The 25,820-nt window shown below is 46.5% G+C and overlaps 1 protein-coding gene across 1 annotated transcript in view; it reads right to left on the bottom strand.

Annotated features, from left to right (window-relative positions):
• Nucleotides 1-21,396: 21,396 nt before the first annotated feature.
• Nucleotides 21,397-25,820, bottom strand: part of STAG1 (STAG1 cohesin complex component) — a 326,723-nt gene continuing 322,299 nt past the window's right edge. Inside the window, exons 32-34 of the mRNA XM_060241966.1 lie at nucleotides 25,204-25,318; nucleotides 23,553-23,633; nucleotides 21,397-23,468 (exon numbers count right to left, since the gene is read on the bottom strand). Coding sequence (XP_060097949.1) covers nucleotides 23,445-23,468; nucleotides 23,553-23,633; nucleotides 25,204-25,318 — 220 coding nt within the window. The 3' untranslated portion in view covers nucleotides 21,397-23,444. The remainder of the gene's footprint in view (nucleotides 23,469-23,552; nucleotides 23,634-25,203; nucleotides 25,319-25,820) is intronic.

Raw genomic sequence — 25,820 nt, 5'->3', positions numbered from 1 at the left:
ACAGGTAAGCAACCTGTTTATCTTCTTCATGGTCTCTGTGCATCACACCATTGGAAGATTAGTAAGCAAAAGGCCTACCTGGAGGAGGGTACAATGGTCCGTCAGCAGGTAAGTGAATGTAGAACAGCTTGGCCCACCATCGTGTTGGTGGAGACACAGGACCAGCGCATAGTGCTTCACAAAGGTATGTGATGAGGACCAAGTGGCAGCCTTACAGATGTCTTGAAGAGGGATACCACTCAGGAAGGCTGTGGAAGTAGCCATAACCACTTGTGGGAAGGGCGGGATATAAATTCTAAATAAATAAAAAATAAATAAATAACGTGTAGAATGGGCCCCGGAAGAGATTTCTTATCCAGCAAATAACAAAGTTTGATGGTTTCAGTCAGCCATTTAGAAAGCCTCTGGGAAGAGATGCGCTGCCATAGGGATGCAGGGGCGCGTAAGAGACGAAAAGTCTGGAGTCCTTACGGTAAGGACGGGATCAATGTAAATAGAAGGCAATGCTCATTTGATGTCCAAAGAGTGCAACCTCCATTCCGACTCATTAGGAAAAAAAACAGGTAAAGCGATCTTGGCATAGAGATGAAATTCAGATACCACTTTAGGCAAGAAGTGACGTCTGGACTAAGGGAAACGCCTTTGGTGTGGAAGTGTAGATATGGCAAATCACATCTGAGGCCCATGAGCTCACCAACCCTGCGTGTGGATGTGATTGCCACCAGAAATGCTGTTTTCCATGACAGGTACTGGAGAGAGCATGTGGCCATGGCTCAAAGGGTTTTCCAGAGAGTCTATGTAGCACCATAGTTAGGTCCACAGCAGTGTAGGTTGCCTGGTGGGAGGATATAGTCTTGTGAGACCCTTGAGAAATTTTTTTGAATCAGGACAGATGAAAACTGAATGTCCATCCACTTGGGCTTGGTTGACTGAAACTGCTGTTAGATACACCCATAGTGAAGAAACAGGCCTTTGTCCAACAGGGAAAGAAGAAAGTCAAATATAGCCGAAAGGCTTGCTGTGTGGGGGTCCAGTGAGAGTGAGTTAATGAAGTGAACAAATCTGGACCACTTGTAAGTGCATGATCTGTGGGGTAGCCAGCTTCCTACTGTTCAAGAGGACGTGCTGGGCCCTGTCAGATAATGGAGGTTGCTCAGGCGTCACACCATTAGTGTGGTACCACATGATGTACCACCAATCCCTTGTGAGTGAGAAGCAGACCTTTGGCTTGGGGCATGGGGCGGAAGATCCCCTGGGAACGATGAAGGATTGGAGAGAACCAATGTTGTCTGCACCACCAGGAAGAAATGAGAACTCCCAACAGATGCTCCCTAGGCTACCAAAGGCGGGAAAGTCAGCAAGCAGCTCCCCTGAGGCTGCAGAAGCCACTTTCCCGCCTTTTGCATTGACATCCATATACTTCCGAATATATATACGGAAGTATACGGGGAGCCGGGGAGTATACGGGGAGCTGTATTCGGCTGCTGCATAATGGGCCCGTATACAGCCGAATCAATGGTGATTCGGTGGCTTATATGGTTTGGCCGAACCGAATGCACACCCCTAGTCGCGGCCAGGGTGGAGCTTATTTCTATGCAGTCTGCCCAGATGCCCAGGGCAAGTATGCATAGTTTTCATGAGACTGTGCCCCCTTGGCGGTTGATATAGGACAGTGCCGTTGTGTTGTCCGTTAAGATAGCCACAGTTTGGCCCATTATCAATGGTCAAAAGGAGTGGATGGCGTGGATTGCCAGTAGTTCCAGAAAGTTTATGTGGTGACATGTGTGGAGAACTGGTCAATGGTCCCCTATGCAGAGGCCATTCATGTGGGCTCCCTACCCCGAAAGGGAGGCATCAGTAGTTACTGTGACTGAAGATGACGGTTTGTGGAAGGGAGCACCTACAAGTGGGTGATGTCACTGTTGCCACCATGTGAAGCTAGGATGTACTGAGGAATAGTCATCAGGCATGACAAAGGGTCGAAGTTGTGTCTGAAGTGCTTGAGGAACCAGATTTGTAGGGTCCTCATGTAAAGCCTGGCGAAGATGATCACCGATGTGGTGACCGACGTTAGACCCAAGAGTCTCTGGACCTGGTGTGCTGTAACAGCAGGCTATAGTGCAGAAAGATCTGGTTCAAGGACAGTATGTCTTCTGCCTATTGCGGGGGTAGGAAGACTCTGCAGGATGGCCCGTTGCAGGGGTAGGACGACTCTACAGGTATCTGGAATGGCTCCTATAAATTGTACCCTCTGTGAGGGGTGAAGGTGGGATTTCTTTATGTTGACTTTTAGGCCCCGTTCTTGTAAGAGGTCATGTGGTGGATATGTACCTTAGGAGGCGAGGTTTGGACCTCGCAACTACTAACCAATCGACTATGTACGGGAATAGCGTTATTCCTTGGAGTCTCAGGTACACTGCAATAACCACCATTGTCTTGGTAAAGACTCTGGGGGCCGTGGATATTCCAAAGGGTAGGCGCAGTATTGGTAATGAGCCGGCCCTATGGTAAATCTCAGGTACTTCCTGTGGGACAGGTGGATGCTGATGTGAAAGTACGCGTCCTGAAGATTCAGTGTGGCCATCTAGTCTCCGTGGTTGAGGGGGAAATTCCTGCAGGTCTCAAAGAAATGTCCAACTGTTTACCGTTTTCCAGAAGAAGAAAGGAGGAAGAGTGAGTTCGGTGAAGAAATAAAGAACAAATGGAGAAGTTCACCAACTGACGCAAGATAGACCGATCTGTGCACGGCCAGAAGAGAACTGGCGGGATGTCTGTGCCCGCCTTGGTGAGCATGCACGGTGGGGCTTCCGGGCATGCGCACTGAGGCATGGGCAAGAAAATCCTTAGCTTTGTTTACCGATTGCTGGCACCTAATTCCAATGGTGTGATGCACAGAGACCATGAAGAAGATCTAGGGTGGCTAAGTCACAAAAGGGAAAGAAAAAGAAGAGGGAAAATCTTGCCTCTAATAGAGGGAAGTGGATGGGGCCATCATACCCACTTTGGTGTAGTGGTTAAGTGTGCGGACTCTTATCTGGGAGAACCGGGTTTGATTCCCCACTCCTCCACTTGCACCTGCTAGCATGGCCTTGGGTCAGCCATAGCCCTGGCAGAGGTTGTCCTTGAAAGGGCAGCTGCTGTGAGAGCCCTCTCCAGCCCCACCCACCTCACAGGGTGTCTGTTGTGGGGGAGGAAGGTAAAGGAGATTGTGAGCCGCTCTGAGACTCTTCGAAGTGGAGGGCGGGATATAAATCCAATATCTTCTTCTTCTTCTTCTTCCTCCTAACCCATGAGGGGTGTCCTGATATGAGAGAATTGGTCCATCCCCCAAGGAAGGGGTCCCTTCTAAGGAATCACATCTTTCCTCCTCAGACTGACAGCCTCTGACTTCAAGTTGTCAGCACAGGAGTCTGACTTTTCTGACAAGTCTCTGTAGGTCTCTTCCCCAAACCTCTCTTTCTTGGTCTATGCTTCTCCAGGTCAGCAACTGTAGCCTCAAGGGAATGAGCCTGCTCCCTGAGAGCCATGAGCTCCATGCAGTGAGCATTCACTCATGATTTTCACCCAGTGGGAAGATAAATTGTATAAGTGGCACTCTCTGCAAAACACTGGATAGCCCCTGCCTCCGCTAACTTTCTACCTTCATAACTGGTTGGTAGTTTAAAGGTACCTAGAGATGCAAGGTTCTCAGGCTTGAACTCTAGCTTGCACCTCTGTCTAGGAGGAGCCTTATAGTTTAGATGCCCACAGCCCCCGCCTTTCTGCAGCAGAGGGTGGATATGCAATCAGCCGCAGGCAAACAGACCTTGCTCAATGAGCAAACACCACACTCCAGCAGTCTACAAGCACCCATTTGTGCTTAAACTCTGTCCTCTCACAAAGCAATCTCAGGTAATTCTCCCCAATAGTTTATCAGTTTAGGAAAGGCAAAAAACCAAACAACAACAAAACCCCACTCACCTTCCCAGCATCCTCCTCCTGGGTTCTTTCTTCCAGCTCAGCTGGCTCAGTATGATAAAGCTGTCCCAACGCATTGTTGGCATTAACAGTTTTCCAATATGGATGACAAATAAGAGACTTAGGATGTTAAGCCATTCCCTCAGTCACTTTAAGGCCTCCATCCTTTATTTATTAAATTTCCATCCCTCTCCCAGCATAATACCCTCAGGGCAGCTAACACCCTTCTAAGCAGATAGTTGCTGAACATAGAGCTATGCAGAAAGTCATCTAAATTTTAAATAGGCTGAGGTAAAAGTTGGCTACTGATTCTGACACAATGATATGCCATGAGATATGCCATTAATGCTGGTCTGCAAACAGTCTTATCTAACAGTATTATGTAAAATTACTGTGGCTGCAGTTTGTAATTGACATTCTCTTTCACTGTCAGTTGATTTTTGTAATCCCAAATTTCTTACAACAGGCAGAATAAATTAGGGATGGGCACAAACTGGCTCACAAACCAAAATTCAGGCTGAACTTGGGCCAGCTTGAAGCGCAGGAACCGATGTTCGGGGAAGGCGCCTTCTCTGAACATTTATTGGACTTTTGGCTGGTTCAGCTATTCAAGACCAGCCATTTAAACCTAACAGCTGAGCAGTGCACTGCTGCTGCTGTAATGGCTAGTGTGGCTTCCAGGATGTGCGGCCACCTCGGGCCCAGCGTGAAGCCCTGGGCTGCCTGATGCTCCCAGTTTCCCTCAACCTTCTATGTATTTTTAAAGCATTTAATATTTTTCTGCACACCTGAGGAGCCTATATGAGTGCAGAAAGATCTGTTTAGCCTCTGTGTGGCCCCAATCTGTGGATTTACATATCTGCAGATTGTGGCTATAATAATCTATAGATAAGGTCAAACAGAAAAAAGTATCAGCCCATTTTTTGGTTGATATCAACCAGTGTCCCAAAGCCAGCTGTGTACTTTATTATTTCTGCTTTATATCAAGGCTGATGTTTTTATGTTCTGCTGCTAATACTAAAGACCATTTGCCAGCTCTAAACATTTAACAGATACCAGAAAAATACAACAGGATAAGACCACTTACTAGCATAGCAGCCTCATTCAGAGCATTTAAAAAATCTTGGCAGAGAGCAGCAGCAAGTGATGAGCAGGAGACCAATAACACAGCTAAATAAAATTAACCGCCACGAGAATATTGTGGCGAGTAGTTTCAAATTACATCTCCAAGATAGCAACTCAGCAATCTTCCACCTGAAGTACTTGGCTAAGCAGAAACATCAAATAACGAAGACTTCCGAGTGTTATTGACTACAACAGTTTGGCACAGTTCAAACAAAACACTGTGATAACAAGTTATTTAGATCCAATATATAAAAAATGTGTTTTATATAATGAACCTTTTGTGAAAAATACAAAATGGTTTTAAAAACCTTTTACAAAGTATCTGCAATTAAATATATAGCACTCTTACATTCCATCTTACAATAGCCAAACACAATGAATTATAAAGTTCCCAATATTGTTAATGGTAATTAGCCTTTAGATTGTAAATTTCAACTTTGATAGAACATGCCCTCCATTTTAAGATTCAGCTTTGGCTGATGGGTAGCTCAAGGTTGCTCCTTGTTTCAGCTTAGCTTTTATCAAAACCATAATTTCATTAGACAAACAGCTTATTCACAAGGCACAACAATACCTTTCTAGCATTCAGTAGAACGTGTTGGACTTCAGGAGGAAAACTTAGGGCAGTATCTTCCAGGTAGTCAACTGGAAGAGGGTTGCATTGTAGTGCAACACCTTCCCTTGATGCTGGGATAGGAGATTGGGCACCAGCGGAAGATGAAGGTAAGTGCTGGGTGACAGGTGAAGCAGACTCACACACCACGGTTGCCTGGGTCACCAAGGTGTCACAAGTATACATCTTATATGGTTGCTGATGATTTTCTGGAAGACACAAGTGATGAGAAAAAAGGGAGAAACATATAGAGGAGTGCCCCTCTCCAGCTGTGCAGGGAAGTGTCCCCAGACAACCCCTGGGTCAGTAGTCCCTTGCTGTAGAAGGCTGTTCATTTTGTATTGTCTTTGATCATGCAAGTATTGACCAGAGGACATTCAAAGATGCAAAACACAGGTTCCAGGTACTTGGAATTCATGGACCACTTGTGTTCCTTGGATGTTGTTTGACTGAAGATATCTGTTAAGGAATTCAGGACACTGAGAATGTGATCTGCTGTCAAATATATGCTGTGTTCTCTGCACCAATTCCAAAAAGTCAAAGCCTATCTTCAGAGTTTTGCGGATACCATTCTGCCCTGGTTGTTTGATACAATAAACAGTTGCAGTGTTGTCCATAGCAACCTGGAATGCAACCCTTGGAGGGTCATTTAGAAGGACTTTAGGGCCCAATGGACTGCCATAAGCTCCAGACAATTGATGTGGAGACATCTGTTCTGTTCTGACCATTGACCCTGTGCACTGAGCGTCTCATAGTGGGCTCACCAACCCCACATTGAGGCTCTGGTTGTCAAGATGACACCTGGAAGTGGCATTTGAAAGGGCACATCAGAAAGTAGTTTCTTGTCCTGGGTCCACCACAGAAAGTTGGGAGGAACAGTGTGCAAAGTCAGTTGGGACTGAAGATCTGATTTGAAATTCTGAAAAAACCAATGCTGGAATGGCGGCATATGGAGACTGGTCAAGGGATGACAAATGTCACAGCCATCAAGCTCAGCAAGTATTGAAGGATTATCACAGGTTGAGTGGGAGATGCAATGTCTCATGTGAGAGAACTGAGATTGGTTGCTCTGTGCTCTGGAAGGCATGCTCTGCACTGGATAGTCTGGATCTGGGCCCCAATGAACTGTGCAGCCTGTGTTGGCTGTAGACATGACTTTGCAGTTTTTGTGTTGTGTCATGTTGACACAAAGCCTCAGTCAGTTCAGAAGCCTAGATGTTGTTCCATATTTGTTGGGAAGAATGGAACATCCGCAACCAATTTTTGATATACAGGAAAACGATGATCCCCTCTAGCCTGCTGGCCATAGCCACCACTACATTTCATGAAGACCCTTGGGGCTGTTGATAGGCCAAATGGAAAAACAGGTTTCTTACCTGTAACTGATGATCTTTGAGTGGTCATCTGTGCAGTCACACTGATGGGATATAGGCGCCCGCGTCGATCTCGATCGGTATTCTTGAAAGCTGCGGATTTCCACGCCCAGGGCCCAGTGCGCATGCGCAGAAGCCCCACCGCGCATGCTCACAGGGACCGTAGCGGACATCCCGCCAGTTCCTTCTGACCGCTGCATAAGCCCTAGAGATGGACCGGCAGCAGAGGGGAAGGAGGGCGGGTAGTGTGACTGCACAGATGACCACTAGAAGATCATCAGTTACAGATAGGAAACCTGTTTATCTTCTTCGTGGTCTCTGTGCATCACACTGATGGGAGATTAGCAAGCCAGAGTCCTACCTGGAGGAGGGTGCAACGGTCCATCAGCGAGAAGCCTCCTGAAGAACAGCACGGCCCACTGATGAACGCCTACGCCAGTTCAGGTCCAATGCGTAGTGTTTTACAAACGTATGCGAAGAGGACCACGTGGCAGCGTCGCAAATGTCTCTCAATGGTACCCCTCTCATGAAGGCCGCAGAAGCTGCTAGGGCTCTAGTAGAATGAGCTCTGATCTGCCTCGGCAGGGGTTTCTTATTTAGCAAGTAGCATAGTCTTATAGTCTCCGTTATCCATTTAGAGATTCGCTGTGACGAAACTCTTAACACCTTGCGATGCTGGGGAATACGAGACAAAGAGTCTAGAGTCCCTACGTCCCGATCTCACTCTATGCAAGTAGAACGAGAGTGCCCTCTTCACGTCCAGGGTATGGAGTTTACGCTCCAGGTCCCAACTTGGATTTGGAAAATATATAGGTAGGCATATTTCCGAGTTCAGGTGGAAGGCAGACGTCACTTTCGGGAGAAAGGTGATGTCAGGGCGCAACCACACTCCTTCAGCACTGAACTTCAAATACGGGTCCTCACAACGTAACGCTGCCAACTTGCCTGCCCTACGAGCGGAAGTAATAGCCACCAGAAAAGCTGTCTTCCACGATAATAGTTGCAGGGAACACGTTGCCATGGGTTCAAAGGGTTTCCTTGTTAAGGCCTGTAACACACCCGGAAGGTCCCAGGCTGGGGCAGGGTCCCGTACCGCTGGGTACAACCTCAGAAGACCCTTGAGGAACCGTTTGGTGTCAGGGTGTGAGAACACTGAGTGGCCTTCCAGCTGTTCGTGGTTAGCTGATATCGCTGCTAAATACACCCTCACCGAGGATACAGTCAGACCTTTATCTAGCAATGAGAGTAGAAAGTCCATGATTAACGGGAGACCTGCTGTTCTCGGTTCTCTGCCCGTCCCAGCCACGAATTGGGCAAACCTCGTCCACTTGTACTCATAGGACTTCCTGGTGGAAGTCTTTCTACTGTTCAGCAGGACGTGTAGGGCTCTATCAGACAACCTTGTCACCCCAGCTTCCAAGCGGTCAATTTCAAGTGAGGCACATCGTGGTGAATCACTCGGCCTTCGTGGGACAGCAGAAGGTCCGGGCTCATCGGGAACTGGTGAAACGTTCCGCAGAACAGCTTCAACACCGGGGCAAACCATTGTTGTCTGGGCCACCACGGTGTAATGAGGATTCCCCTGGGGCGTTCGCGGTAAACTTTGTGAACTACCCTCGTTATTAGAGGGATTGGTGGAAATAGGTACACGTGTCTGTGAGTCCAGGAGATCAGTAGTCCATCTCCCAGGGACAGTGGGTCTGCGCCTCCCCTGCAACAGAACCTTTTGCATTTCGAGGTGCTGCGCGTAGCAAAGACATCCAATTCCGGCGTGCCCCATTTCTGAAACACCGGCTGAAGGAACTCCCAATTGAGTTCCCACTCGTGGAGAGCAGCTCCTCCGCGACTGAGGTAGTCTGCACAGGCATTCAGATTGCCCGGCAGATGGGTTGCAACCAGAGTCGTGTTCGATTCTTTGCAGATTTCCCAAATCCTCAATGCCAAGAGGCATAATTTCCTCGAGACTGTGCCCCCTTGTCTGTTCACGTAAGCTAGGGCAGTGGTGTTGTCTGTCAAGACCGCTACTGTCCTTTCTGTGATCAAGGGCCGAAACGAAAGAATGGCATGATGGATAGCCAATAGCTCCAGAAAGTTTATGTGGTACTGCAGAAGATCCTGAGGCCATCTGCCCCCCACACACATGCCGTTTACATGCGCTCCCCAGCCCCATAAGGACGCATCCGTTGTTATGGTCAGAGTAGGGGTTTTTCTGTGGAAGCGAGCTCCCTGAAGAAGGTTCTCCTTCTCCTGCCACCACGACAGGGTCCAGAGTACTGTTTCTGGGACAGTCAGTTTGCGAGACGGAGGGTCTGTTTGGCAGTTGAAAGTTCGTAGAAACCACAGCTGTAATATTCGCATGTGGAATCTGGCAAACCGTAGGACCGCTGTGGTTGCTGCCATTAAGCCCAGGAGGCGTTGGACTTGGAATGCGGTGACTGCAGAGCCTGTTAGAAACACCTGTACCAGCGATACAATATCTTCCGCTCTCTGTGCTGGAAGGAATGCCCTGCAGGCCTGTGAGTCCAGGATGGCCCCTATGAACTGCACCCTTTGGGAGGGTTGTAGTGCGGATTTCTTTAAGTTGACCTGTAGGCCTAGGTTCTGTAGGAGGGCTAGGGTGACCTCTATATGCCGTAACAGAAGAGGTTTGGAGCTCGCCACTAGCAGCCAGTCATCTATATAGGGAAATATGGTAATCCCTTGTAGACGTAGATGTGCTGCTACCACCACCATAGTCTTTGTAAAAACTCTCGGTGCTGTAGAGAGGCCAAAAGGTAAGGCCTTGTACTGGTAGTGGGCGTTTCCTATGGAGAACCTGAGGAACTTCCTGTGGGACTGGTGTATGGTTATATGAAAATAGGCGTCCTGCAGATCCAAGGTGGCCATCCAATCCCCTCGGTTGAGTAGAGGCAGGATGTTTGGTAGGGAGATCATTCTGAATTTTTGGTGTGGTATGAAAGCATTCAGGCCTCGGAGGTCCATGATGGGTCGAAGGCCCCCATCCCTTTTGGGGATGGTAAAGTATCGGGAGTAGAAGCCTTGGCCCACTTGGCTGGATGGAACTACTTCGATTGCATCTTTCTGAAGGAGAGATTGGACCTCTGCTTGCAGAGTGGGGGATACTGCGGTATGAATGACGGTAGGAACTGTAGGGTTTTCTCGAAATTCGATTAGATAACCCAGCCGGATTATCGCTAAAACCCATCTGTCTGTAGTAATCGAGGACCATGCCTGGAAATAAGGGAGAAGTCTGGTATGGCCCTGGCTTCTGGGGAGGGGGGGGAAGAGGAGAAAAGGCAGTCAAAGGCCCTGTTTGGGTGGTCTGCTCCCCTTTTGTCTGGATGTCTGAGCTGAAGTTGGGGAGTACTTTGATTTCTGGTTATATGGAGGTTTGGAATAGGTTGCAGAACCTTTTGGTTTCCATTGCTGTTCAGAGGATTGTTTGGGAAACTGTTTCTTGCTCCACTGCTTGCTCCAGGTGCGTTTACCCTGGGATCTGGCTGAGATGGGGACTCCGAGATTTCGTGATGTTCTGATACTTTTATCCATCTCTTGCAATACAGAGTCGGTATTGGAGCTGAATAAGCCGTTCCCGTCGAAAGGGAGATCTTCGACATAAGACTGTGTATCCGGCTGGAGTGCTGTTGATCGCAGCCGTGAGTGGCGACGCAGAGTGAACGCTGAGGTAAGTGTCTTCGCTGAGATGTCACCTGCGTGTTTTGCAGAGTTGATCTGCTGCTTGGCTAATGTTATGCCTTCCTTCTGGATCTTTTTCATTGCCTGCCTGGTTTGCTCTGAGAGGTCTGGTAAACTCGACAGTTGCTCCCAAAGGGCATACTGATATCGCCCCATGCATGCCCCGTAATTCGCGACCTTCACTTCGAGTGAGCCCGCAGTGTAAAATCTTCTCCCAAGATTGTCCAGCTTCTTCCCCTCTTTGTCTGGGGGGGGAAGCGTGAGTCTTTCTCGCTTTTGAGGACGAAGCGACTACAACAGAGTTTGGTTTCGGATGGTTAAACAAAAACTCTGCTGTGGCCTCCTGGACACGATACATGTGGTCCAGTCTACGGGAGCTCATCGGGGTCGACGCCGGTTTGTCCCAAGATGCTTTCGCAGTATGGAGCATAACCGTCGTAAGGGGAAGGGCGACAGCCGTCGAGGTGTCTAATTGGACCACGTCAAACACGTTGTCGGTTACTATCGGCTTCGGTTGAACCATCGATAGCGATAGAGTTTGGGCCATCCTCTTGACTAAGTCCCCATAGGATTTCAGATCCTCAGAGGGAGATATAGGTTGTTCATCACCCACTTTGTTTGATGGAGCTGGCTCCTCTGGGGAGGAAGCGCCCTAATCCTCCTGAAGCGAACCTTCTTCAGATCCGGGGGAACCTTCTCTCGACTCTGAGCGCTCAGAGGAATGCTTAGGAGTCTCCGGGGCTTTCGGTGACTCTGGGGTCTTACGCCGTTCCGCGCTCCGTGAGCATGGCGAGATTTTTTGTCTCTTGGGAGAAGTAGTGGTCATCGGTCTTGACATCGACGCCGAGGACGCGTGTCGTGGGGTCCGGTATGAGGTACAGGACCTACCCGAAGCTTCAGATTGCTGGTCCCAGTCTAACTGCCTCGGGGGGAACCACGGGAACATAGAGGGCATCGGGCAGGACCCGTATAGGTATTGCCACTGTCTCTGGTCCCAGGACATTGGTGGCAGCGGTTTTCGGAGAAGAGAGCGATCTCTATGGAGGGACCTCTCTTCGGAATCTCGGGATCGGTGTCGAAGCCGAGGGCTGTTGTCGTCTTTGTGTGGGCTGTCTGGATAGTCTCGTCTGAAACTTCCGCGTCGAGGTGTGGGAGACCGGCCTCTGTTCGGGCTGCGGGCTCGTTGATTTCCGGGACTGACCGATGGGTCTCGGATCGGTGACCGGGAACGAGCAGATTCCTCCACCGTATGCATCTCGAGGAGGCTATCTTCTGTCCCCGATCGTTGAGTCAAGTCCAAATCGCGATCGGAGTCCGAAGAGATGGCGATTTGTGTGGACATCGAAGCCAGCACCGGAGGGCTTAGTCGGCGGCGAGGTGAAGCGAAGAGCTTCAAAGGGAGGTATCTTTGCTGCCGATTCCGGTGGTGACGTCGGGAGCGAAGTTGTGGTCGACCGGTGTTTGTCGGACTTCTTTTTCTTCTTTGCTCCCGATTGAGAACCCTTCTCCTCCCTTGGCCGTTTTGCAGGAGTGGAGGAGTCCGACTTGGATGCCGACCCCGTTCTTGTGGGGCGATCGGCGTCGGAAAGGGTTTTGTCGGTAGCGACCGATTCCGATGCCGACGGCTTGTGTGTCGCCGTCGACACCTTCTTAGGCGACAGCGCCTTTTCCATTAGCGCTGCTGCTAAGCGACCAGCTCGGTTCTTCTTTGTCTGGCGGGAAAACTTCGCGCAGTGCGCACACGCGTCTAGTATATGAGTTTCTTCCAGACAGAAGAGGCAAAGGGTATGCCCGTCAGAAGGGGCGATCTTGCTACCGCAGTCCGCACACCTTTTGAAAAATCCCCACCGCTTTTCCATGCGGGGAGAGTGGGCACTGAGGTTGGGGGGGGGGAAAGGCGGGAAAAAGGCTGAAGGGAAATTTTCCTCTAAGAAAGTCCGCTTCCCTCGCCCCCAAATTCTTTGGAAAAATTGTATGTAAAGTCCTAATAAAGTCCAAATAGTATAACGCAACTTCCAAGAAAGGGTTCTACTGACCGTGGTGAAGATCGACTGATCCGAACAGCGGTCAGAAGAGAACTGGCGGGATGTCCGCTACGGTCCCTGTGAGCATGCGCGGTGGGGCTTCTGCACATGCGCACTGGGCCCTAGGTGCGGAAATCCGCAGCTTTCAAGAATACTGATCGAGATCGGCGCGGGCGCCTATATCCCATCAGTGTGATGCACAGAGACCACGAAGAAGATGCACCTGATATTGATAAGGAGTAAGGAATTTTTAGGTGGAAAATCTGAGGTGAGGCATTTCAAGAGAAGGGAACACAGCAAAGTGTGAATGATAAGGTGGTCAGAAAAGAACTGAGTGGGAGGTCCCCAGAGCCCGGGAGAAAAGCATGCCAAAATGCCAGAGGTCTTGTAGTTCTCAGAGGCTGAGTTCAAGCACAGATGCAGAACCATGTGTAGGACTGCACAGAGATCACAAAGAAGATCCAGAAAGTGTGGAGAATGCTGTTTCTCTTTATAGTGAGCTACCATAGGGGCCTCCACGACACAGTTCCTCATCCTAGACATATGCTCTAATACACAGTTGAATGGATGGAGTGTATTCTACAGACGATATGCATTTTTTTAATTCTCCAGAGGTTTTCCCCCCGTTATAATGTGACTTAAATAAAAAAATTTGTTGCAAATGGAGGCTTCCTCAATATATAAATTAAGGGCTTTTACACCTCATGAATTTAAATTGTGAACTTTATTGTTTACCATAAAATAAGTACCAAGTATGTCTGCGCCACTGTTTCTTAAATGTTCCTGGTGAAAATCACTGAATGAACTCCATGCAGCTGTGATAGTTTTTGGACTTGAGCTCTATTAAGGTCTCTGGTACTGGAATTATTAATGTATAATTGTCAGAGGAGAGTATTGGAGGACTCAGTACCTAAGGAAAACAGTTTAATGGTTAATACGTTCTAGAAATAGAATTGAATTGGATTTGGTGAGTATTATCTACTACTGGAATTTTAGTGATGTCTGACATTGTGTGAAGTTTATGTTTTAAAGGAGGAAATTTTGCTTTCAGGAATCGTTGTGCCTTGTGAATAAGCTGTTTGTCTTATGAGAAAGGACAGGTTTCTTACCTGTAACTGATGATCTTCGAGTGGTCATCTGTGCAGTCACACATATGGGTTTATCCGCCAGGATCAGGCCCACCTCAGAGAATTCAAAGCAATCCTTAAGCGTTAATTTTGGCGCGCCTTTCCCCTCATCCCGGGGAGGAGGCATCGTCTGCGCATGCCTAGACGAAGGGGAGGCGCCCAACCCACTCAGTTTCTTCCCGCCGCCGAGGAGGTCTAATAAGTGAATTGATATTGAGCATCCAGCAGCGGGGAAGGAAGGGTGGGTATGTGTGACTGCACAGATGACCACTCAAAGATCATCAGTTACAGGTAAGAAACCTGTCCATCTTCTTCGTGGTCTCTGTGCAGTCCCACATATGGGTGACTGGCAAGCTGTTTGTCAGGAGGCGGGTGCTGGATCTGTAACTGAAAAGCACTGTTAGTTATTCAAGAGAATAAATTTGTACTCACAATGTAGACAGTAGAAGGCGTCAGTCGAAGATTGATTGCAGCACAGCCTGTCCGAAGGACGTGTCATGCTGGGCACGAACGTCCAGAGCGTAGTGCGAGGCAAATGTGGATGGGGACGACCAAACCGCAGCAGCGCAGATGTCCTCCATTAGAATGCCTTTGCAGAAGGCTGTTGACGTTGCGACAGCTCTAGTAGAATGAGCTCGCAAGTGCTCAGGTATGGGCTTTTTTGCTAGTTCGTAACATAGCGCAATAGCGGCCACAATCCACTTTGAGAATCTCTGTGTTGAGATTTTTGCACCCTGATTGTGGGTTGCATAGGTTATAAAGAGTCTAGTGTCCTTTCGGAATTGCCGAGTCCTTTCAATGTAGAAAGCCGAAGCTCTACGTACGTCTAAGTTATGCAGGGTTCGTTGTCCCGCATCTGTGGGGTGTTGGAAAAAAGCCGGTAGGATGGAAGGTTTTCCCAGGTGAAACGGTGAGACCACCTTAGGTAGGAACGTGGGGTCAGGGCGTAGTACTACCTTATTGTGGTGGCAAACTGTGTATGGAGGATCTGCTCTGAAGGCGCAGATGTCGCTGGCCCTCCTGCCTGTAGTAAGAGCTACTAGTAGGGCTGTTTTCCAGGTTAGGAGATGCAGAGGAATGGAAGCCATGGGCTCGAAGGGTGGCTTCAGCACGAGTGATAAACTCCAAGCAGGATGGATCTTACGGAGTGGAGGGTGGAGGTGAAGGATCCCCTTCAGAAAGGCCTTAGTGGCATAGTGAGAGAATACAGTGGAGCCCTTGATACGGGGGTGGAACACAGAGATGGCCGCTAGATGGACCTTCAGAGAGGAGTACGAGAGTCCAGCATTAGAAAGGGCTAGAGTGTAAGTCAGAATTTGGGTGATTGTGGCTGAATCAGGTTTAAATCTATGTTGACTTGCGTATTCTGAAAAGCGTTTCCATTTGAAGGAGTATGTTTTCCTAGTAGCAGGTTTTCTGGAGTTGAGCAGGATATGTCGGACCTCTGGTGGGAAGGTCATGAACTGATTCTCGATGCTGTAAGGCGAAGGAGGATCGGGTTGTGGTGTAGGACTTTGCCTCTCTGCTGGGAGAGTAGGTCCTGGGCTTGAGGAAGTTGGAGAAATGTGCTGTTCGATAGGAGAAGAGTGGTGAACCAGGGTTGGCGAGGCCACCAAGGGGTCACTAGGATGCAGTTGGTGTTGTCTGTCATTATTTTCTGTAATACTCTCGTGATGAGTGGTATTGGCGGGAATAGGTAGTGTAGTGGTTCGTTCCATGTTTGGAGGAAGGCATCCCCTGCCGACAGAGGAGACGAGGGACCGCGCATGTAGAAGCGGGGGCATTGTGCATTTTCTGGGGATGCAAATGCATCTATCTCCGGGGTACCAAACCTCTGGAACAGAGTCTGAAGGTAACGACTGTTGATGGTCCATTCGTGGTCGTTGATAGAGTGTCGACTCAGAGCGTCCGCCTGAACGTTCTGGACTCCGGGTAGATGCACTGCAGATAGGAAGATGCCATGGGTGATGCTCCAGTGCCAGAGGGCTAGAGCTCGTTTGCACAATCTGGTGGAGGCCGTGCCTCCCTGTTGATTTATGTAGAAGACAGTGGCTATATTGTCTGAGGTGATCTGAACATGCCGGTTGTGAAGGGACGGAAGGAAAGATCTCAGAGCCCTGTGAACTGCTAGTAGTTCCAGGCAATTGATGTGGAGAGACCTTTCGTAATCTGTCCATTGACCTTGTACTGTGAGTTTTCCCAAGTGGGCTCCCCATCCCCACTTGGAGGCGTTGGTGGTAACAATCACAGAGGGAGGAGTCTGAGTAAATGACATTCCTTCCAGGAGGTGATGGTCTCCCGTCCACCATTTCAACGAAGGGATGATATGGGCCGGAACGGTTAGTACGGTCAGTTGGTGCTGCCGTTGAGGATGAAATGTCCGCACAAACCACAACTGTAGAGGACGCATGTGGAGTTTGGCTAAAAGAAGGACGGAGGTGGTGGCCGCCATGAGGCCTAGCATCCTCTGAAAGGTGAGAGCTGTTTGGGAGTGATGCATAATTATCTCTTTGGCCAGAGACTTGATATGTTGTACTCTGTCTGCTGGCAGATAGGCTTTGCGTGCGACTGTTGATAGGTGCGCCCCTATGAATTGTATGGACTGAGTAGGGGTCAGATTGGATTTTGTGGTGTTGACCTGAAGGCCTAGGGTAGTCAAGAGGGAGAGGGTAGCCGAGACATCGGTCTGGAGCTGTTCTTTGGATTGGGCGACGGCTAGCCAGTCGTCTATGTACGGGTAGATGGAAATTCGTTGTTGTCTCAGAATTGCTACTACCACCGCCATGCACTTTGTGAATACTCTTGGTGCTGTTGAAAGGCCAAAGGGAAGAGCACGGAATTGATAGTGTTGATTTCCTATCGTGAATCTGAGGAACCTTCTGTGTTGGTGGTTGATGGTGAGGTGAAAGTAGGCATCCTGTAGATCTATCGATGCCATCCAGGCTTGCTCTGGAATCAGTGGTAGGATGGACTGAAGAGTGACCATGCGGAATTTTTTGTGGCGGATGTGGAGATTGAGTTTCCTGAGATCCAGTATAGGGCGCAACCCACCGTCTCTCTTTGGCACCAGGAAGTAGCGGGAGTAGAAGCCTGTGTGATGATATTGAGGTGGAACTGGTTCTATAGCTCCCTTTTCCAGCAAGGTTGCCACTTCTAGGAGCAGAGGAGGGGAAGGAGGAGTAGCTATGAACCTGTGGTGTCTTGGAGTCGAACTGAACTCTATGGTGTACCCGTTTTGTATGATTGTCAGAACCCAAGAGTCTGAAGTTATGGACTCCCAGTTGTGGTAGAACGGCTGCAGTCTGATGTCTGGGCGATGTTGGGGCTGTCGGAGAGGAGTGAGGGAGTCAAAGAGACTGTTTATTGGTCGGTGTTGCCTTCTTTGAAGCTTGAGGGCATGCCCTTTGTTGAAAAAGTTGTTTTGTCTGGGGAGGCTTGCGCCTCCAAGGTTCGGCTTGGTGTGGTGATCTGGAACGCTTATAGTAGTTTGGCTTCCAGGTTTTTTGTCGCGTGGCTAAGGACTGTGGTTGGGTGACTCCCAGCCTCTTAGCCCTTTTTCTGCTGTCATCTACGTTGGCCAGGATATCATCCATTGTGGCATTGAATAGGCCCTGCCCATCAAAGGGCAAGTCCTCAATTTTAAACTTAATGTCCGGCTGTAAAGATGAGGACCTGAGCCACGCGTGCCTGCGTAGGGCAATTGCAGATGCTAGGGTTCTAGAGGATCACTGAGCTGCATGACGTGCCGTGTTGATTTGTTGTTTGCTAACCCTCGCAAGTTCCTGCGGAGCATGAGAGGCTTGCTTTTGTGCTGTCTCGGGTAGAGATGTAACTAAGGTATTAAGTTGAGTCGTCAGATTGAACGCATATGCTGAGAAGTATGCCATATAGTTATGAATTTTAGTGGTGGCAGTGGTGAGGGAGTAGATTTTTCTTCCGATAGTGTCGAACTTCTTGCCCTCTTTCAGGAGGAGCAGGGTGCCTGGTTTGTTTAGATTTGGACGAGGAATGAACTATCATCAAGTTGGGTGCAGATGATTGAAGAGGAACTTAGATTCAGGGGCATGGACTTTATAGAGCGATTCGACCCTCTTAGACGTTGGTGGCACAGAGGCTGGTTTGTCACAGGCTTCTTTTAATGCTTCCAGGTGGACTGGAAGCATGGGAAAGGATGAGCCAACAGGGAGATCTGCGTGCACCAGGTTGTAGATCACGTCTGAGACTTTAGGCACATCAGTTGTAAGCTTCACATTGAGGGAGTTCGCTATATTAGATAGTAAGTCCAGGTAAGACTTAGGTCCCTCAGATGGAGAGAGGTCAGACGGTTTAGCAATATCTGATGCTGGAGAGTGGAGACCTGAAGCTGAGGAGTGGGACGATATAGATTGTTCTGCCTCTGAGTCCTCTAGGGTATCAAAGTCTGGAGTCTTGATGGTTTGTTCTGGCCGCAGGTGCTGTATGCGCGGTGCAGTGGGTTCAATGGCAGTAGAAGCAGCTGGTGACAGTGGTTTCGGCTCCGTGTTATAAAGAATATCATATTCACGGTACCGGGGGCGGTCATCGTGGTATGAATGCTCTCGACGTGGAGGGGTGTCTCTGTAGCGTGGACGAGTGCCTTCATGTGAACGATCTCGGTAGTAGGCCATTTCTCGGTGTCAAGAGTTCTCACGGGATCGAGAGTGTTCATGGGCGCGACGTCGGTATAAGCTGGGAGAAGGTGATCTGCGATATCTTCGGTACCTACGAGGAGACGGCGACCTCGATGGAGTGTAGTAATAGCGGTCTCTGTGACCGCTTCTGGATCTTCTCTCTCGAACACGCAGAGAAGGCTCTCTCGAAGTCGATGGTGCTCTTGTCAGTGAAGGAGCCGTTATTGTCTGCCGAAGGGTCGAGACTTCTAGAAAAGAATGTGTGTCTAAGATACTGAGGTGCTGGCTTTTCGTCGAACCCGGAGACTCAGTGCTTAGTATCTGATCTGGAAGGGACTCGTGCACCGAAGGCGATCTAGAACTGATGCGGACGATTTCAAGTGGCGTAACGGCAGGAGTCGATTTCAAGACCGGAGTTGTTTGAATCGAGGTCGTAACAACCGTAGTCGGGTGAGGCATCGGAGGCCGAGTCGCCGAATTCGGATCCGGAAGTTTATGGCTTGTCTTGGGCTTCTTAGGAGACTTTGGACCCGAGGGGTCTCTCGAGGTCGACTCGGTACGGTGCCGCTTCTTGGATTCGTCAGACTTCTTTAGGTGTTTCCCGGACTTAGGCTTACTGGGAACCTCAGCCACGGAAGCCGCCGGTTGAGACGTTCCCTTTTGAGTTAGGGAGGACGGTGAGGTCTGCGAATCCCTTGCGTGCGACATTGCTGGGCACAGTGATGACTCTAGCAAATGGCTTTTGAGTCTTGCCGCGCGGTTTTTCTTTGCCTGTTTGCCAAACTGACTGCAATGCACGCAGGAGTCTGCACGGTGCGCCTCGCCGAGGCAAAAAAGGCAGAGTGAGTGTCCGTCAGTGGACGGGATTTTGGCGGCACAGCGAATGCACCTCTTAATAGTTATTTTTTCCTTCCCTTCCATCCGCCCGGAGAGGGGGGGGGGAGGGAGGGGGACGGAAAAAGCGAAAGATAAAGATTTTTTTTAAACGATACCAGTTGAAGAATGAAGAGGAGACGAAGGACGTGAAGAGACGAGGAAGGAGAGAGATGAGAAATCCAAAGGATTGCAATGAAAGCGGGGAGATCAGCAAGGTAGGGTGTTTTCCGGACAGCGGTAAAGAAGAAACTGAGTGGGTTGGGCGCCTCCCCCTCATCTAGGCATGCGCAGACGATGCCTCCTCCCCGGGACGAGGGGAAAGGCGCGCCAAAATTAACGCTTAAGGATTGCTTTGAATTCTCCGAGGTGGGCCCGATCCTGGTGGATAAACCCATATGTGGGACTGCACAGAGACCACAAAGAAGATATTGTGATTTTGATAAAGGCTAAGCAGAAACAAGCAGCAACCTTAGGCTACCCATCAGCCGAAGTTTAAAATGGAGGACATGTTCTATCAACATTAACAATATTGTGGACTTTATAATTCATTGTTTGGCTGTTGTAAGATTGAATGTAAGAGTACTATATATTTAATTGCAGATACGGAAGGGCGGGATATAAATAATAAATAAATAAAGGTTTTTAAAACCATTTTGTATTTTTCAGAAAGGGTTCATTGTTTAAAACATATTGTTTATGTATTGATTCTAAATAACCTGTTCTAACAGTGTTTTGCTTGAACTGTACCTAACCACACTGTGTATCCTTGTTAATTAGTAAATTGGTACCAAGTTCTTTACCAACCCTTGTATTTTCTCTTAACTTTTCTTTATTATGTCTCTTAGCCTTTGGAGCAGAAATATTGGTTCATAGCAGCCCAAAACTGACTATTGCTACTAAAACTGTTAATATTAAAATTTTAGTAGTATTCACATTTTAAAATCTTCTAGGTTAAGACACTTTGATTTTATGACAGGGAGTCATGAAAAAGAAAGTGAAGCTGTTAATCACACAAATATAACTTTTGAGTCCAAGGTTTAACTTGTTCGCTGAAAAAAAATCCCTATGTTCTGTCACAAGTAGAACAAATGTTCTGTATTACCCTTGTACTTGAAATAAGGGAGTTGTTTAGTGACATGCTGTCCCATCTTTAAGGATGTTTTCTTTTCAGAGATCAGAGAAACAAGATTCTAAATAACCAAGTCTAGATGAAGAAGAAAATTATTAAAAGGCTGACCACACATGAAGCTTCTGAGTGTTTGAAACCTCTAAACTTTAAGATGCTGCACATCACATGTAGACACATTTATTAAAACTGGTATTGCACTAGAATTCTAGCAGAGTAACAGTAACTGATTTCATGCTTTGTTGTGAAATTACGAACTTCTATAGAACTTGGATTATTATTTTGGCAAAAAAACCTGAACAGTTAGTGGTAAGAGTCTTAGTGACCTACAGGAACGTGTGTTTAGAGGTACTGTACTTCACCTACTGAATACTGGAGCTTCATGAACTTTGGAAAATCAAGGAGGAGAAGCTCGCTGATTGTGTTGTGTATTCCAAATGAAAGCTGAGACCCTAGGAATCCCAATCTGTAAAATTCCATACATGTGCTAAATTGGTATTTACTTGAATGACATCTGATGCATAAAAGAGGGGAGATGGAAATGTCTTCCAAGGGCATTTGATTACTAAAAGCTATTTGGAAAAAAAAACCCTTGGACTAAAAAACCCCATCATTTATTGTACAGGGAAAAATCTCCAAAGGGTGGGGGGCACACCAAAAACTCAGAGTCTGCTTTGTCCAGAATGCTGAACAGTAGCAAGATAAGCAGACATAAGGGGAATGAAATGAACAGCTTTTCAGGCTGCACTATTGGGAAATATTTAGTGGAAGACAGACCAAACAGAAGGCACCCATTTCCAAATGCTTTGTGGAAAGGACTCCACTGCACATGTGATTTTGAGGAGTTTATTAAAGGAAAAGTGAAGCATCAGTTTTAAATTGTACAAAAGGAAAAAAACCTCATATTGTAAATGTACAATTTACAGAATTACTAGCAAAACCAATCAAGGAGACACATTTTAAAAACCTATTGATTGCAAACTGAACTGGAAACCCACTGGAGGTAACTTGTATTGTTTTACAGAACTATATAATGATCACTTAAAATTCAGTTTTTTTTGTATGGAGGGATGTGGAGCACAAAGTTTTTGTGATGGCCTCAAACCAGCAGCAGTTATGCCACTCTGCCCACAAAACAGAAGTGCTACTCCACCCATTCCTGTCCACTTTTTTTGGGAGAACTTGCACTTTGTTCTGAAGCACTAACCCAGTGACTTTAGCAACTTTATAGTAAACAGCTACCTTGAAAGAATGGCTGAATTATCAGATCAAACTGTTTTTGGCAACCACAAGTTGAGACTTGTACAATTTTTTAAAAATGGAAAGAGTCTCGATGTGAAATGAAAGTAATGTGATTTGACATGTGTTCCTCTTCTCCCAAAAGGTAAGCACTGGATGTGCCTTGTATGTATTAAATCTGCCTTTTAAAAGGGAGCATGTCACAAATTATTTTGCAGCTGTTATAAAAAGCACTTATGAAGTGTTTGATTTAACTTGGCCAATTTAGATCTGCTTTCAAGAACATTCAAATTCCAAAATAGTTTGGCCTCATTTTTACAGATGTTCTAATCAACAGGAACTGTGATCAACACCTTGGGAAAACAGTCTCTTAGATCAATGAATTAGCTGATTTTTTTGGATTGTTCTGCTTTTTTGAAAAATCATTTAATAATTACTCTTATTAATGCACAGTTAACACTGAGAATGTAGCTGTATTCCATTGTAAGCTTAAGAACGTCACCATCTAAGCACAAGTTTCTATGCAGCACATACAGTAAATCTAACTGGCAAAATTAATTTACAAAAATAGCACAAAAGGGTATTTACGGCATGGAAAGTTAGACACTTCTCTATGGTACATTTAAAATAGCTTTGAAAATGCAAGTGTGACTCTTGTTCCCCACCCCTATCCCAACCTCCCCCATGATTTACGCTCCATAGGAAAGCTGCTGCTTGTGTACCTCAGATCTGATAGGTCATGAAATAGGTAGTAGAAATAGCAAATAGATTACTTTAGAACGACCAGTTTATTTTACTGAGAATATTTTATTTGCTGGTATAAGTTGCTAAAAATGCACAGAACAAGTACCAATAGAAAATGTGCTGTTTGTGTGTTCCCCTAGTGCTATATAAAATGAACGTTACACAGCGTCTGTTGGAAAAGTGGCTTCATGGACATCTCTTATTTTATGCCCTATTATAAATAAAAATAAATCTTCTCAGAAGTATAAAATCTGGGGGGTTTTCTTTTCAGATTCTGATTTTTTTTTTTGGCAGAGATGCACACATCTGACTTCTGAACTCTTTTGTAAGAGTGTTCTGCTCTCAGTGGTCAGAGAGGATACTGCTAGTCACATCCAGTGTGTTTAACAACACTTCTCCAGCCAGGATGGCCTGCTGATCGCATCACTGCTAGACAATGGCAGATAGGCATAAATTTAATAAAAATGGCTAGCTTCTAAAACATAAAAAGGCAAATGTTAAAACATTTTGAAGTTGTACAGCAGAAAAATAAAGTTAAAAAGTTTTGTTTTCATTCAATGTTTTCTGAAAACGTGTAGAACATTTATTTTGCAACTGTTTTAATTTAAAAGCTCCTCCCCATCCAGGAAAAAAACCTGTATAAGTAGACTGTCAAGGACAGGGAAACAAATGATTTATAGGTCAGCCTTTCTGAAGTGACTGATTGGCCAAAATTCCTTGTTTCATTAAGAAGTTCCTCTTCTCTCATTACAAAAAGGAAATGACCTTAATCATTTGGTTAAAAATCAAACCAAATCACATCAAAAATGTGGTTTTTCATATAAGCTATCACAGTATATAGGCCTTGAGCTCTAAAGAACAGAGTTCCACATCTGAATAATGTCTTCACCAGACTTCAGAACATTGGCATTCCAAATCCCTAGAAAAACAAGGAATAGCAACAGTTAAATACTGGATAATTGTTAGAAGCTCCAAGTAGCAAACATGCCCAGTGAAATCTCACCGAATCATCCTCAATGATAGCCGCTGAGTCAAAGAAATCTGGCCTCAATTCAGCTCGTTCTCGTCGGTTTCTTGAAGGGGGCTAGGAAGGAAAATTTTACTTAATTGTTTTGGAATTTGTGTTGAGGTACAGAAGAAGAATCTGTAAAACACTAGAGAGCTGCATTTTCTTATTTCTGTAACAGGGACACAAGAATTACTTTTGCAACTAATTTAAAACCAGGAAATAAGGTCATCATCTAAATTCAATCCATGACCCAATGCTTAAAGTCTTAATTTTTAGCGATGTTGAAGGCTAGGAGAAAACTTGAAATTTCTGAAACCCATCTATATGGAGGCAATTTCAATTCTTAGAAAGACTATAACCCTTCCTTACTGGTTTCAACTTTTCATAAAGGAAATTGGGAAGTTTACTGCAGCAGTAACATTAATATAGGGTTGCCAGGTCCAACTCAGGAAATATCTGGGGACTTTGGGGGTGGAGCCAGCAGCAAGGTTGTGACAGGCACGACTGAACTCTGAAGGAAGTTTTGGCAATCATTCCTTTTAAATGCCTTCCTTCTATTGGATAATGGAAGATGGGGACAATATTCCCTCCAAGGTGTGGAGTCTTGTGAGCAAAAATTCTACTTTGTGAGCTACTGGCATTAAAGCTCTGAGCTACTGCATAAATTAGTTTGCTCTGGGGCCATTTTTCCTTAGCTAAAACAAAAATGTGTGAGTCAGAGGCTAAAAAAAAGCTAGCTCACACTAACTCAGCTTAGAGGGAACATTGGATGGGGACACCTTCTTTTGGGGCTCATAGAATTGGACCCCTGGTCCAATCTTTTTGAAAGTTTTTTTTAAGGAGAGGCACTAGATGCTATTCTGAAAATTTGGTGCCTTTACCTCAAAAACCAGCCCCCCCAACACCCACGGATCATTATACCCAGGGCTTTTTTTGTAGCAAGAACTCCTTTGTATATTAGGCCACACCCCCTGATGCAGCCAATCCTCCTGGAGCTTACAGTAGGCCCTGTACTAAGAGCTCTGTAAGCTCTTGAAGGATTGGCTACATCAGGAATGTATGGCCTAATATGCAAAGGAGTTCCTGCTACAAAAAATGCCTTATACCCTATGGGGACTAGTATGGATTGTTCAGCGGACATTCCCCTCCTGCCACTTTCTGGTAACCCTGAAGCAGGGGGAAAGCCTTCAAACCAGGGATCCCCTGCAACCCTACATTAATAGTGTATGCAACAATGCATGATAGACAAAGCAGCTGTACTTGCTGACTGATGGGGGAAGTGCCCAGGACTTGTACCAGTCATCTTTTATTAAAACTTCAGAACTCATGAGGTATGTAAAAGAATGCTCATCGTTCCCACACTGACTTACAACCTACAGTATTTCACCTTCTCTACATAACTGTGATCACATAGATATCTACAAGAATTCTGTGACTCTATTATTCTAGTACCAAACAAATTCTTATTTTTTTTTTGGCAATGCTTCAGTTATAGAAGAAATTATGGAATGGAAGTGAAAGGACAAAATGGAATTAGGCATGGAAGCCATACTTCTTGATATTGGAATTCCAATTTAAATAAATGGTTTAACTAGCAGCCATCTATTTTGTTAAAAAAAAAGCTTTGAAAGTGAGGATTACTAACCAGATCAATGACCATCGTGTCTTCAAATTCTTCATTCATGTCCTCTAACTGACCTCGTGAAGACATCATGACATCCTCAAAGATAGGTTCAGCATCATCCTCCATTAGACCCCGCCTTAAGAAGAGAGAGAAGAAAAATGTGCATAAAAATCTAGTGTACAATTAAAAAGGTAAAGCTGCAAGCATCAGTCATTTCTGACTCTGGGGTGATGTTGCTTTCACAACGTTTTCACGGCAGACTTTTTACAGGGTGGTTTGCCATTGCCTTTTCCAGTCATCTATATATATATAATTAGTCTATTTTATTTTATAATCTGAGTAGGTAGTCATTTTAGTACAAGGCGAGGAAGCTCACGTCTTCCTCCTGGATAAGCAGGTAGCACTGGTGGGCAGGAAAACCTTTTACCAGCTTTGGCTTGTGAGCCAACTGCAGCCTTTCCTGTGCAAAAAAAGATCTTTCCACTGTGGTGCATGCCCTGGAAACATAGACTACTGAAATGTGATGTATGTGTGGCTGCCCTTGAAGCATGTCCAGAGGCTACAACTGGTGCAGAATGCAGCAACCAGAATTCTGACATGAGGATGAATGGGGCCTGGAGACCAAGCCCTATGGGAAA

Source organism: Heteronotia binoei, chromosome 6, assembly GCF_032191835.1.
Source record: "Heteronotia binoei isolate CCM8104 ecotype False Entrance Well chromosome 6, APGP_CSIRO_Hbin_v1, whole genome shotgun sequence".
In the NCBI taxonomy this organism is placed as follows: Eukaryota; Metazoa; Chordata; class Lepidosauria; order Squamata; family Gekkonidae; genus Heteronotia; species Heteronotia binoei.
Note: the sequence above shows the minus strand (reverse complement) of the source record. Positions and strands in the feature narration are given on the sequence as shown.